Genomic DNA, 13085 nt, shown 5'->3' with positions numbered 1-13085 from the left:
CAATGTCATTGCTGGCAGCTGGGCAGAGGTGCCCACAAGGAGAAGGTGAGGGCTTGGAACTGGGGACCCTCTGTTTCTCTCCAGGGGCTTGCAAGGGACTCACAGCCTGAACCTGCTGTTCCCTGCTGTTCCCTGTTGCAGGGGAAGGAAGGGGCAGGAGTCTCGGTTCCTGTTGTCCAATTGAGCCTTAAATATAGGCTGTTAAGCGATTTTCTTTGCAGGAAGTGTAGAAATACCGCTCTGTGTGAGCACAACCTCTATCAGATGTGGAGATTGCTGGAACTTGCCTTGTAGCATGCAACTGGCTTCATCACCATCCTTTGCTTTTGCCCTTTGCAGCAGCATTAACCCTTCACTCCCAGACTTGTCAGTGGGTTTGTCGTTAACTTGAACTGCCTGCAGCATTCTACTGCATCTGTCCCGAGTGTCCTGACAGTGCAGCTGAGCCAGAGCTATTTTTGCTTTTTCCAGCTTAAATAGCAAGCTGGCTGTGAAGTCAGCTTTGGGGAGAGCCCCTTGCTTTCTGAGTTAGCAGTTTAACTGCGAGACTGGGGGACCACGCTCCCTGGCGGGCACCAGGACCAGACAGGAGGAGATGTCTGTCTTCTTGATGTCTCATTTTGATGTGTTACGGTTCCCCTCTGTGTCCTGTGATCAGGTTTCCCAGTGTCCATCCCAGCCAGGAAAAGCATGCAGGTGAAGGATTTGCAATCTTTTCTAAGCCCCTTATAAATTTTGATTTAATGGGAAAGCTCCATGCTCTACATTTGCCCAGGCTTTCAGGTTTCAGTGCACTGTATCTCTGAGGTCCCTTTGGAAAAGCCTGAAAATATTTTAAACACTGAACAGTTCAGTGGGGTGATTGGGGTGAAGTGGCTGAAGCTCCATGTGTGGAGTCACTTGAACCCGGCATGCATTAGATCTGACACCTGCATCCAGGGGAACAGGGCTGCCCCATCTCCCAGCAGTGTGCCCCCAGGGGAGACCTGTGCATGGAGGCTGCCCCTCTGTGAGTCTGGCTTTGGACCTGCCTGGGATGGGGTCATCCCCATTGTTCCTGGGATGCTGTACGTGTGGAGGAGGCTTGTGAATCACAACGCCTTCCTTCTGCAAACAGCCTTTTTAAATCGTTCCAAATTCCTTTGGAAGGGACTTTTTCTGTAAAAGAACAACTACTTCAGCCTCATTGCAGTACTAGCAACCACTTCCGAGAAAGAAGATTTAACTCTCTGTAGCTGGGGAGGAGGAGGGGGGATGCTGGGGTGATCAGAGAGGATAGACAGCAGGTGTGTGAGCTGCTCCCTTGCTGCTGCTCACTTGCAGGGTTGATGCAGGCTGGAGTAACGTTTGCCTCAGCCGGGTTTGGAGGGAGCTTTGTTGCCTGGAGGTGTGAGGCTGGGACGGAAACTCAACCAGCAATTACTCTGCTTTCTGGCTGGTGGAGGGAGGAGGAGAGATGTGGGGTACCAGGGAGGAGCTGGCTGACCGCTGAGCCGGGTGTGAAGGAGGAGGGATGGGCAAAGGGTTAACCAAGGCTGCTTCCAGGTGCAGGCAGCTGCCCTCTGTCCTGTTGGGAGCCATCCCCTCTCTATGCTGTTCCTGCTGTGGGTGGTGAGGATGCTGAGCATGTTTCTGCTGTGTGAGGGGCAGTTGCTGCAGTATTTGGTGGCACAGCACATGCCTCTGCTCTGACTCTGCAAGTGGCTGCCTCTGCACTGTGTGCTGGGGCAGGACCCTGGATGCCAGCAGGGCAGGGCTCCCTGAGATGCTCCATCCCCTGCTGCAGGAGCACAGTGGCGCACTGTGTAGGGGCACAGCCAAAACTGGCTCTCAAACATCTACTAAAGGGCTGGTCACAAAAAAACCAAAGCCACGTCTCGGGAGTTGTGCAGGAACTGATCAAGCCGCAGCAGACAGAGGCAGATCCCCTGTCTGCACCCTTTGTGCTGCTCAGCTTTGTTGTGCTGACGGACAAGCGATGCCGGGTGCTTTGATTGCTGCTCTCTGACTTGCTGCCGGGAAAGACAGGATCAGACCTCACAGTTCAGCTCCAACTCCCTCCTTGCTGGGACAGGTCCCTGCTGGTACCTCTGCCATCTGTGAGCTCATATCTCCTTCCGTATCACTTGTCCCAGTCCTCTGCAGTTTGTTCCCATTTCACCCATTTCAGGTCATGAACCCTCTTCCAGGAAGGGCAAAGTGTTTGGGAAGGGGAGCACTGCTGGGCTGCTGCTGGAAGAGGTTGAGCAAGTAACCCTGTATTGCAGTAACAAGCTGATACATCACTTCTTTTAAAAGGGCACTTTATTTATTGGTTGCTGTAGCTACACAGCTGGACCTCTGGCATGTGTTGTGTGTGCCTGTTTTCTGTCAAGCGCGCTTTCCTGAAGGGATCATCCCATCCCTGCCAGCCTGGGTGTGGGAATGGGGAGCCATGGGAGGCAATGATGATGATGAGGACTGCAATAGCAACCCCCACCGTGGGACAGTCAGCATGGAGAGGGGAAAGGAATGAATCACGGACAGGGGGACTGTGGGACAGGACAGTCCTGCGTTGGAGCGGAGGGAGAACAGGCGGGCACAGCAGGGCTTTGGGCAGCACATGTAGCTGTTACTTGAGCACAGTGTGTATTGACCAGAGATGGTAATTTCAAGTGCACTGACCATGCACTGTGATGTGCTGGGCAGAGGCACCCCAGCTGTGTTAGCACATACACAGGCATTACTTTGCAGGTGGGACAGATCTGCTTTCCTGCTGCTTGTCCGGTGTTTTCTCCACTTGGTTTTGTCTTGGATCCTGGATGCAGATGAGCCCATGGCTCTATGGCAGCATCCCCAGGGCTGAGGCTGTACCCTGGACCCTCCTGAGGCGGCTGCAGCATGAGGTGGCAGCAGCCACCTCTTGCTCTCCCAGTGTTCCAGCATCTTGTGTGGGGCTGCTTTCAACTCCTGGAATGCCTCTGCCAGACATCATGCTTTCCTTACTGCCCTTGGAGATCATCAGTGTTAAGTGCTGCAGCCCCAAGGTGTGATGGGCAGAGGAAAGGTTTATTGGCTGAAGGCTGGGCACCCGTGTCTGGGCACCCCTGGGCTGGCTGCCACTGCACTGTCCCTGCAGGCACGCTGCAACCTTGCTGCTTCTGCCAGCACCCTGGATCCATGCTGGTGGGCCCAGCTCCTGTCCCTGCAGGACAACCATCCGGTGGTGCCTGGACCCTGAGCTGGTTGCATTACTCAGGCAGAAGGATTTTTCTGGCTTTGTGGTGGTTCTCCCTGATGTTGCAGCTGACTGATGAAGCCAGCCAGAGAACTTAGAAGCAGAAGTTCCACAGCCTTTGGCACAGCCCAGCTGTGACTCATGTGCAGGGTCCGGGTGGTTTTATTCGTGCACAAGAGGAAGCAGAAGTTTCCGTTGAGCCTTTGTAGGATTTTGAGTTTGCTTGTCCACAGCTTTGGGGGAGAAGAAGCCTTAGGAGCTGATGACTGGCCTGTGGAGGGGCCACCCTGGTTTCCCTGTGTGCAGCCGGGAACTTTGGCTGCTTCCACTGTAGGTTTTTTTTCCCCAAAGTATAGATGAGAGATTTGAGCTTTTAGGAGAACAACATGCTAGGAGTGCAGGTGGGTCTAACAGTGGCACAGGGAGGATGATGGTGCCCCCTCTGTGCTGGCTCCTCGCTTGTCCCCAAAGGTACAGTGTGGGTGCTCCTCTCTCCTGTTCTGGCCAAGCCTACTGCTAATTATAGCATCCACTTCACCGCTGTGACTTGGCCACGTTATTCAGCAAGTGGCTGCCAGTGATCCTCCTTTATTGTTGCTGCACCGGGAATTACCTCCTTTTTCCCCTGCCTCTCCCTTGCCTTTTTATAATCAACATGGGCTGTCACTCTTTGTAGACCACCACCTCCGAGGACTTCTTGGCTTTGCTCTGGCTTGTGCCTGTGCCTGCTGGCTGCAGAGCCCTGACCTCCTCCTCACTCTGTGGGGAGGGATGGCTTTGGCAAGGGGTGCTGTTTGAATGCTGGTGTCCCTGCCCTGGGCTGCAGATGCTCGGCTGCCCCCTGGTTGTTTGTCCCTGTGTCAGAGTAGACTCTGGCTCTGCAGTCCTGCCCAGCCAGTGGTGGGCATGAGAGTTGTCATGGCAGGTCTGGTTTGGCTGGGACATGCCACGCATAATATGAGCAGTGTGTTGGTGAGGCCGCAGTATGTGGCAGGGAAAGTGGCTGACAGCATGGAGCTGGGGGAGAGGAAATGGCTCCTTAAGTCATTAACGTCATCTTCGTTATTGTTCCAGAGGAGGCAGGAGGCCACTTGGCTCTGGGGACTGGGTTAAAGTCCCTGAGCCCTCTGGCGGCCCCAGTGAGGGAAGGGGGGCTGCTCTGGTGTGGGCAGCAGCAGCATGTGGAGGAGAGCGGGGAGAGCTGCACTGGGGTGCTGCCAGGTGGCCCCCACCTCTTCCTTCTCTGGGGGCGCAGCCGGCTGCCCTGGCACTGTGGTGTGGCCAGATAGCTGCCCAGGGGCTGTCCTGCTGCCTCTCTGCCCTTCATCTGCTTCATGCCATTGGTGCCTGTGCCACAGAGCTGGAGCAAAGCTTCCCACCTCCTGTGAGTCCCTCTTTTAAACCCTGTCAGGAGCACCGTGGAAGCTGCCCCAAAAAACATACATTCTGCTCCTGTGGGTGCAGGCAGAGGCTCCCGGCAGCCCCGGACACCAGCAGGGTGTCAGTGGTGCTCATTCCTTTGTCCAGGGAGCAAAACGTAAATGCTGTTTCATGTGACCCATGATTTGAAAGTATGGATGCTCCACTCCTGGGTCCCTGCAGTCGGGGCTCCTCGGCTGCGCTTTGGAGAAGTCCCCACTGTACTTTTCCACCAGGAAAGCTCCCGGTGCTTTCCCTCTCCCTGCCTGTATTTGCTGCATGGTTTCCTGCTCCCTTAGGAAGCAATTGTGCAAAGGCAGCTGGGACTGAACTGTGGGCAGGTTAACCCCAGGGCTTTAAGCAGAGACACTGGGAGGACAGCATTAATGCTTGGAGAAAGCTGTGAACTCCCCTATCCAATGGGGAAAGCAAAATGCTCAAAATCTTTCATGGTTATCTTTTGGCTGTTGGTGTCAGAGAGGAGGAAATGGCTTTTGTGTGCACAGGCGTGTTTTCTACCTGTGCTTGGAACTGAAAAAAAATGCTGAATTTTTGGACTTTGCGTGAAAAAATGCACTGAGAAATTAGCATTATGTCTTCCTAATGCAGTATGAAGGCCTGCAGTCCCTCGCATTGCTCAAGTATGAGTTCCCTCTGAGTCAGTGCCTTGTAGTGCCCAGGAGTGTGTGTCTGCATGATCAGGGTTACGGGGCTGGTTCGAAAAGCCAGTCCAGGATCTGCTCAGGTCATTGCAAGTAAGAACTTAATAGGATTCAGATCTCGGAGAGAATCTGCAGTTTGGAAAGCAATAAACTTCTGCATTATTCCCCATTCATGGTGCCTTGCTTCAGCAGGACTGGGAGCCTGTGCAGAGGTGCTGGCTCTTGGGGTGCAGCGGAGGAGCTGCCCGGCAGTGCCACTGTGCATCGCCATTTGCCGCTGCCCTGTGGCACCGGGCTTGAGCTCCCGCATGGTTCTCGAAGTATTTTGAGGTTTCATCTCCTGTGTTGTATTTTGGCGGGTGCTGGCTGGGACCCCACGGAGCCCCGTCCCTGGAGTGGGTGCAGGAGAAGGGCAGTGCTTTCAAGGCTTCCCTGGTGCTGGGGGTCACCATCCCTCCATGAGGTCTTGCTGGCTGGGGTTACCTGTTCACCTGCATCATGTTGGTGGTGGGCTTTTTCCTTTTCTTAACATCTGTTTTTTCCCCTCTCCCACTCTCTTGGCAGACCTGTCAGCAGCCAAGCGCAAGTTTGCAGACTCTCTCAATGAGTTTAAATTCCGCTGCATTGGTGATGCTGAAACAGACGATGAGATCTGCATTGGTGAGTCCTGGGTGTTGGTGCTGTGGGTAGCCCTGAAGCCACACTCCAGACCCCTGAGCTGAGCAGGGCATGGGGTAGAAACCCACGTGAGGACCCCAAGGGGCCTGGGGATTTGGGTGCTTTCCTGCCCTCTGAAAATGGCATATTTCTCCTGATTCAACATCAGCAAAGCCTTCTCAAGGAAACAAATTGCTTTTTGGCCTAAATCTAGTCATTGCAGATAGGAAAGGAAGAAGATTGCCTGTGTCTGAAACAGTCTAGATTATCTGGCCCCTTTGCACTGGAAAGCAGGTGTCTGGAGATACGGTACACTGCAAAGGGGCTGTGGTCTGAAGGAGAGGAGCAGCAGCCTCACTGCCAGCTGCAGGAGCAAAGCACCAACTCGGCAGCACCAGCTGTGCTGGCAGGAGCCAGCAGTGCAGAGCGTGCAGTGCTCTCTGAACTGAGCCTGGCTTCACTGCAGAGCTTCTTGTGGCACAGGGCAGCAGCTTCAGCCACTTCACTCCATGTTACCCTGCTTCTGCCCCAGCTGAACTTTTACAGCTTATTATGCACATTGTCTGGAGCCAGGAGAGCAAATGAGCTTTAGCTCTGATTTAACTTTGCGTATTTATTTGTGCCCAGAGTCTCAGCAAAAATAGCTTTCTCATCCAAGCCCCCTTGGCATGATGCACATGCTGGTGAGCTGCCACTCACATGCTGAACACAGGTGAAGCCAGTGCTGAGCTGTAGGGCTGTTTGGTGACCAGCTGTTGGGTAGGGCAGGTTTGAGATGAAGGTGCGGTGTTTCTCTCCAGAGCAGGGAACACAGTGCTGGGATGCTTTGCTACCAGTTGTTTCTGTAGGCAACTGGAAGCCTTTTTAGGGAGAGAACAAAGATGATAAAAAAACCCCCAAACAACCAACCCCCCAAAATGCAAACAAACAAAAATCCCCTCTTCAGTCTCTTTCTTTAAAAAAAAATGAAAATGTTAAATGATATCTGTGGGGGTGTGTCCCTTCCAGCCAAGTCTCTGCAGGAGTTTGCAACGGTGCTGCGGAACCTGGAAGACGAGCGGATGCGCATGGTATGGACCTGTCTGCCGGGAGTGGGGTAGGGATGGCACTGGTGCTGCAGCTGGTGACTCTGCCCATGGTGGGTGGTGTGGTGCCCAGGGCACTGTGGCATGCAGCAGTTACAAGCCCCTGTGCACCTTCCCTTGCCCGTGGCAGAGCTGCAGGGGAGACCAGAGGGAGGGGAGGGTAAATTTAGTGGGGACACACACTGGAAGAGTATCAGTAATGGTGTCTTGCAGTTGGAAAATGGCCGGTGCTGGTGCTGGTAGGGCTTGCTGGGGCGAGAGGCAGGTTTGGTACGAACTCCTCAGCCAGCATGGAGCCAGAGGGGCTGGAGTTTGTGTGGGCTGCAGGAGGGTTTCCATGGGAAAGGCTGTTGAGCAGCATGGTTGTCTGGGGCTGAGCTGGTAAAAAGGTGGGTGGGTGAGTTATGTATGTCTTTGCCTGTAGATCGAGAATGCCAGCGAGGTGCTGATCACACCACTGGAGAAGTTTCGCAAGGAGCAGATCGGAGCCGCTAAGGTAAGTTGCTGCTGTGCTGAGCTGCTGTCTCCTCTGGGAGCCCCTGCTCGGGCTCAAGAGCAGAGCCCAGAGCCACAGGGTGATGGCTGTGGTGGTAGCCAGGACCTGTCGCCGCTGCAGGGAATGGGCCCTGCTGGGCTTGAGCGTGAGAGGAGTTGATGTGCTGCTGTGGGATGGATCCAGCTCCCAGGAAAGTGCCTCAGTATTGTGAGTTCACCCACAACCAAGTAACATGCCAAGGGCCAAAAATCACATGCCAGTTGAAGTGAACTTTTTTTTTCTTACAGCAAGCAAGAACTAGCATTTTCTTAGAGGGGTTCCCAGATGCCTGAGCCCACTGGTCTGTGCTCCCCACTCCTGGTGTGTCACTGGGTGGCTGCATGGGAATTTGGATGGTTTCTGTCAGGACAGGCAAGCCTTGGGAAGCACCAGTGTGGCTGAAGGCAGCTGTGAGAAAGCCTGGGCCCTGCTTCCTTTCCTGCCTTTGTTCTGAAATTAAAACTGCTGTCTGCGGCTATCCTGTTGTTTTAACAACCTGCTGCTGCCTGCAAGAAGCACATGCCAGCCCATTGGGGCTGTGTTTGCATGGCAGCAGTGTGCCCAGCTCCCCACTGGCACAGCAGCTGTGGTGGCACCATGGCACAGCCCAGCCTGGCCAGGCTTTCCTGGTTCATGCAACAACAGCAACAAAAAAAGACAAAAAAGGGTCCTTCAGAAAGGAGCCAGTTATTTGCAGGTGTCAGTGGTGGATTTCATACTGGTGAGTCAGGGTGGTGAGGCTGGAATGAGAGGTGCAAAAGAAAAGTTGAGGTTGATATCCTCCTTTAATGCTTCTGCCATGAACAGCCAAATTACTGTGTCGTTGTCCTGAGTGACACATAGGATTAGTCCTTGCAAGGAGTGGCAAGAAATGGGATATGAAATTGTGATGATGTTCTGGTTAGCTGGTTAGCAAGCACTTTTCCTCACTGTGTTGTCTTTGGACAGCTCTGGATGTTTTGCTAAGCCTTGGGCTCTGGGAGTAGAGGAGAGGCTCCCCTGAGTCTTGGATTTTGGCAGCATAAGCTGCTTTCCTGGAGCTGCCTGATGGTCACGGATAAAAGCAGCTTCACCTGCTTCCATCTGATGCCCCTTGGCCTTGGTCCCATGTCTTGCTGTGCAGAAGGGGGGTTATCTCCTGCCCGAGACTTGTGCCCAATACCACAGGGATGCTGTGAATCCTCACAGCTGCTCTGGTGCTGTTCTGTTCAGCATCACACTTTCTGTTCTGTTTTGCAGGATGCCAAAAAGAAATATGACAAGGAGACTGAGAAGTATTGTGGTGTCCTAGAAAAGCACTTAAACTTGTCTTCTAAGAAGAAAGAATCCCAGCTTCAGGAGGTGAGAGCAACATCAGTTTTCCATGGCTAGCTGTAACCGTGGGGAGCTTTTTGAATGCTTTAAGCAGCTTATAGCATTGGTTCTGCTTGCTGTAAACTCATTGTTTTCCCTCTTTCTGGCTGTGAGTGGGTTTTTTTCCCCTCCTCCTGTAATGAAAGGGGACAGAGCTGTTTTGGTGAGTAAATCAGAGGGATCCCAAAATGGATAGCAATAAAAAAGGAGAGAGAGCTTATAATTAAAGAGTGTAACAGAAAGGAACTGGTTCTCCTGCAGGCTTCTCTTGTGCCAGCATAGATCATGGATGTCTAGTTTCCTTCTCTGAAAGTGGCTGTACTGGCTTTGGGCTTCGTGGGAGGAGCGATCAGGCTTAGTGCTTTTAAACTCTTTAGGAGCCTATTACTGACTCTGGACGTATGCTGTGCCAAATGCTCTTACTGGATGAGTATGCTGAGTTTTCAGTCATTTCTTCCAAGTCTGGAAATTCCCTGCACTGGTCCAGAGCTGGGTTGGTCCCTGCAGGATGTACGTCCTTGGTTTTGGTGTGCTGCTGGGGGAACTGGTGGGCACAGGCGATGGCTTCTGCACTGGGATTGCTCAGGTGGTGGTATGGTGCTTATCAGAGTTGGGGACTCAGAAGAGCAGATATATCTGGGGCACAAATAATCATCTTCCACCAGATCAGGCTTGAAGAAGGGTGTAAGAATCAGGGTTGACATGCTTGTAAGCCAGCTTTGTCCTTGCATAGGTGTTCTGGGTTTGTAGATAACTTACAGTGTGGAAGCACCCTTATGTCCCTGAAGATGGAGTCCCATTCTCATGGCTTTTAAACCTCTGTTTTAGTTCGTGTTTGAAATACTGTTGTGAGACACAGGAGTGGAAGGATTTCTTTCTGGAGAGGGAAGGATCCACTTGTGGCTGTCAGGTTGCAACAGCGATTTTCAGAGGTGTCATCCTGTGCCCTGGGCAGAGTATGGTCTTGCAGGGCTGCCTGGGAGCCCAGTGCAGCAGGGAGTGGGATTCTGTGCGCGATGTGGGCAGTGGCTGTATGTGGGATGTGCGGGGTGGTGCTGTGCGGGATGCAGGCGGTGGCGGTGTGTGGGATGTGGGTGCCGGTGTAGGCTGGGCAGTGCTGCCTGCGGGTGCCATCTGCTGGCGCATTCCACCCGAAATACTGACTTCTGTTTCGCTGTGAAGGCAGGTGGGGGCTGGAGCCAGTTCCCGAGTTCAGGTGCTGGGGCCTTTTCCCCCGGGGCACTAGGAAGCATACACCCGTTTTGGTGGCTCAAGCCTCACTGAGGAGGCGGATGCCTTTGAAAAAGCAGTCCAGCGTATAGGCTGTGCAACGTGGACGTGTCATCCAGCGGCATATGGGTGCACTCACCCTGTCTGGTACCTCCCCTGGGGCTGCCCACTGTGGTCCCTGCCTGTCAAGTGGGTTTTCCAGGCAGGGGGCTGCAGCCACAGCAGATGGGCGTGCAGAAAAGGTGCTGATGGGAAGGTACCATTTAGGAAAGTTAACACGCACTTGTTTATGAGCAGTCTGAAGCTTCACTAGACACCTTGATTTCTAAGGGAAGAGCATTTGTGTCTGGGAGATTTGGTGTTTTATATTTCCTAACCTCCTCTTGCTGTCTATAGCTGGGGGTGATAGTGGATGCATGTGCAACTGCTGCGGCAATGCATAGAGAGGAAGAAACCATGGGAATTCTTTGCTGCTTTGGCTGTTGACCAATTAAATAACACACAAAGTCTAATCTGCCATTTAACTCCTGGTGAAGTTATTTGATTATGTTATATTTTCTGCTTTTCAGAACTCAGTTTGCTAATTACCTCAGCCTGCACACCCTGGGCACACAGCACAAATGCTGGTGGCAGGTTATGGGGGAAAACAGGCCATTTCATGGCTGTGTCACACCGAAAATCAGGAGTAAGCCGCTGCTCAAATGCAAGCGCATATTTGCCAGCTGGGTTTTGCAGAGCATGGGAGCAGTCATGTGTCCAGCCCTGATGGGATGTGTGGTACAGCGTATCCTCCTGCCTGGGGGTCCAGTGCTGCCCTAGATGCAGCTGGTGAGGGCATCTTGCTGGCTTCAGCTGGGACAGAAGAATTTGCCTCCTGTTGAGCAATGACTTGATGACAGTTTGTGCTGGGGCTGAGGCTCTTTGACCAGCTGAGTTTACTGGTGCTGAGGTCAGAGGGGTGGTGGGTCACCCAGACCAACCTCCCTGTGTGCACCACCAGCATCAGAGACACCCTGGGCTGCTCTATGCAAAGTATCGTTTGCAAACATAACAGCAACATGTGCCAGGGATACCTGTGTCCCTCACCTCGAGTGGCTCCGCTCCATGTGCATGACGATGAGGTTATTTGTATGCACTGAGATTGGGGCATATCCCTGTTTTTGCTCACTTGGGCTTTAGCTTCAAAGCAGAGAGGATTTGCTGTCTGCTGATCAACTGAAGTGACATGCTCTCTGGAGAGGGTGGTAGGGTGCGTGTACTGCCTGGTTCGACCCTGGAGGCAATCTCCAGTTGCAGTGCTTTCCAGAAAGCAGATAATTGCTTTTTATTATCAAGTAGGTAGCAACTTCTCATTTTCCTTCTAATGCTTGCTTTTTTACACAGCTGTCGGGGAGGTGAGAACATGAGTCAACAAAAACATTGTTTTCAGCTGAAGAAAGAGCCTGTTCATGTGAATCAGGTTTATATTTAATCGCTGTGCCATCTGTCTAGCCCTGGACTGTGGTCTGAAGCTATATTTGTTTTGCATGGGCACATTCCCCTTACACCCAGATGTCCTCTAGTCACAAGGCCAAGTGCTCCCAGTCAGTAGTGACTTCGTATTTCCTCTTTAATCTTCCTGACACTTGCAGGCAGACAGCCAGGTGGACCTGGTTCGGCAGCATTTCTATGAAGTCTCGCTGGAGTATGTCTTCAAGGTGCAAGAGGTCCAGGAGAGGAAGATGTTTGAGTTCATGGAACCTGTAAGTGAGCACTCAAGCTGCCTCAGCCTGCAAAAAATGGGGGATTGTGTGGAGAAGTGAGGGCTTGTGAGGAGCCGGGCTGCAGTGTGGGGCATCCCTGCAGTGGGATGGCTTGGGGTGGGTCCAGCTTCACCTTGCAGCCCCTCTTTCAGAGGGAGATTTGAGGGGAGAAAGCACTTGTGTGAGCCTTGGGGTACAGAGCCATTTAACTCAGCAGCCACATGCGTGCTGGAAGTATTTGATTTTTTTATTGTGCAGACATCTCTGTCATCGTGGGCTGGACTGAGGAGCCTGCCAGCAATTAAAAGAAAAATAGGCTTGATTGGGGAAAAAAACTGTAACTAACATTCATGAGGAAAAAAGAGTGCAAGAGTGACAGAAATAGGGGGGAAGAAAAAGTTTTCTGAGGTCTACCTTTGCTCAGGTGCTAAGTTCTTTAAGCTCTTCTGGGAAGTGCCAAAACCCCCTGGCTCTTCCCAAGAGTAATTCCGGCTGAGAGATGAGTAACTGAGAGTTGGGAGAGGCACAATACAGGGAACGGCAGCATGCTGCCTGCTTTGCCTGACACCTCTTGGCTTGGCTCTCGGTGACGCTTAGGCTTGGCTGAGGCAAGAAGGGGGAACACAGGTGACGAGGGGTCCTGGGGCTGGGACTTGCTGTGGTTTTGAGGTCTGTTCAGAGGAGGTTTTGAAAGTGAAACAAGGAACACCCTAGGGTGTCTTCCTAGGGAGTCTTCCTAGGGACTGCCAGCAAGCCCCTGCACCCCTAGGGAGCTACAGAGATGCTTCCCCTCAGCAGTGGTTGTTTTCAAAGCGGCTGTGGGTCACTACTGACTATCTTGATTTATGTTACCCCAATGCAGCTGCTAGCCTTTCTGCAGGGGCTTTTCACTTTCTACCACCATGGCTACGAGCTTGCAAAGGACTTCAGCGATTTCAAGACAGAGCTGACAATCAGCATCCAGAATGTAAGTGTGCCATGTGCCCATGCCGTGTGCTCTGTCCTGCAGAGATAACTAACACTTTTGATAAATTTTAATGAAGGCTTTATTCTCCTTTTTTCTGTGTGCCATCAAGCAAAGGCTTTGGCTGTGTTATTGAAAGCAAATTCTTTTTTGTAAATAACACTACATTGTATACACAGTCTATGCAGCCGTTCATTCCCTATGGCATACCAAATGCAGAG

The 13085-nt window shown here is 52.4% G+C and overlaps 1 protein-coding gene across 6 annotated transcripts in view; it reads left to right on the top strand.

Moving 5' to 3' along the window:
• Positions 1-13085, top strand: part of ARHGAP26 (Rho GTPase activating protein 26) — a 155691-nt gene that overhangs the window by 17325 nt on the left and 125281 nt on the right. For all 6 annotated transcript variants that reach the window (XR_013929869.1, XM_080398173.1, XM_080398171.1 and 3 more), the window contains exons 2-7: positions 5863-5958; positions 6964-7025; positions 7465-7536; positions 8815-8916; positions 11790-11900; positions 12763-12867. Coding sequence is in view for 5 of the 6 variants with exons in the window: in XM_080398173.1 (XP_080254299.1) it covers positions 5863-5958; positions 6964-7025; positions 7465-7536; positions 8815-8916; positions 11790-11900; positions 12763-12867 (548 nt within the window). In the remaining variant the exon portion in view is untranslated. The remainder of the gene's footprint in view (positions 1-5862; positions 5959-6963; positions 7026-7464; positions 7537-8814; positions 8917-11789; positions 11901-12762; positions 12868-13085) is intronic.

The sequence above is a fragment of the Falco punctatus genome (genome assembly GCF_963210335.1).
Source record: "Falco punctatus genome assembly, chromosome: 8".
NCBI classification, from domain to species: domain Eukaryota; kingdom Metazoa; phylum Chordata; class Aves; order Falconiformes; family Falconidae; genus Falco; species Falco punctatus.
The sequence above is the reverse complement of the archived record's forward strand: the minus strand, read 5'-3'. Positions and strand labels throughout refer to the sequence as shown.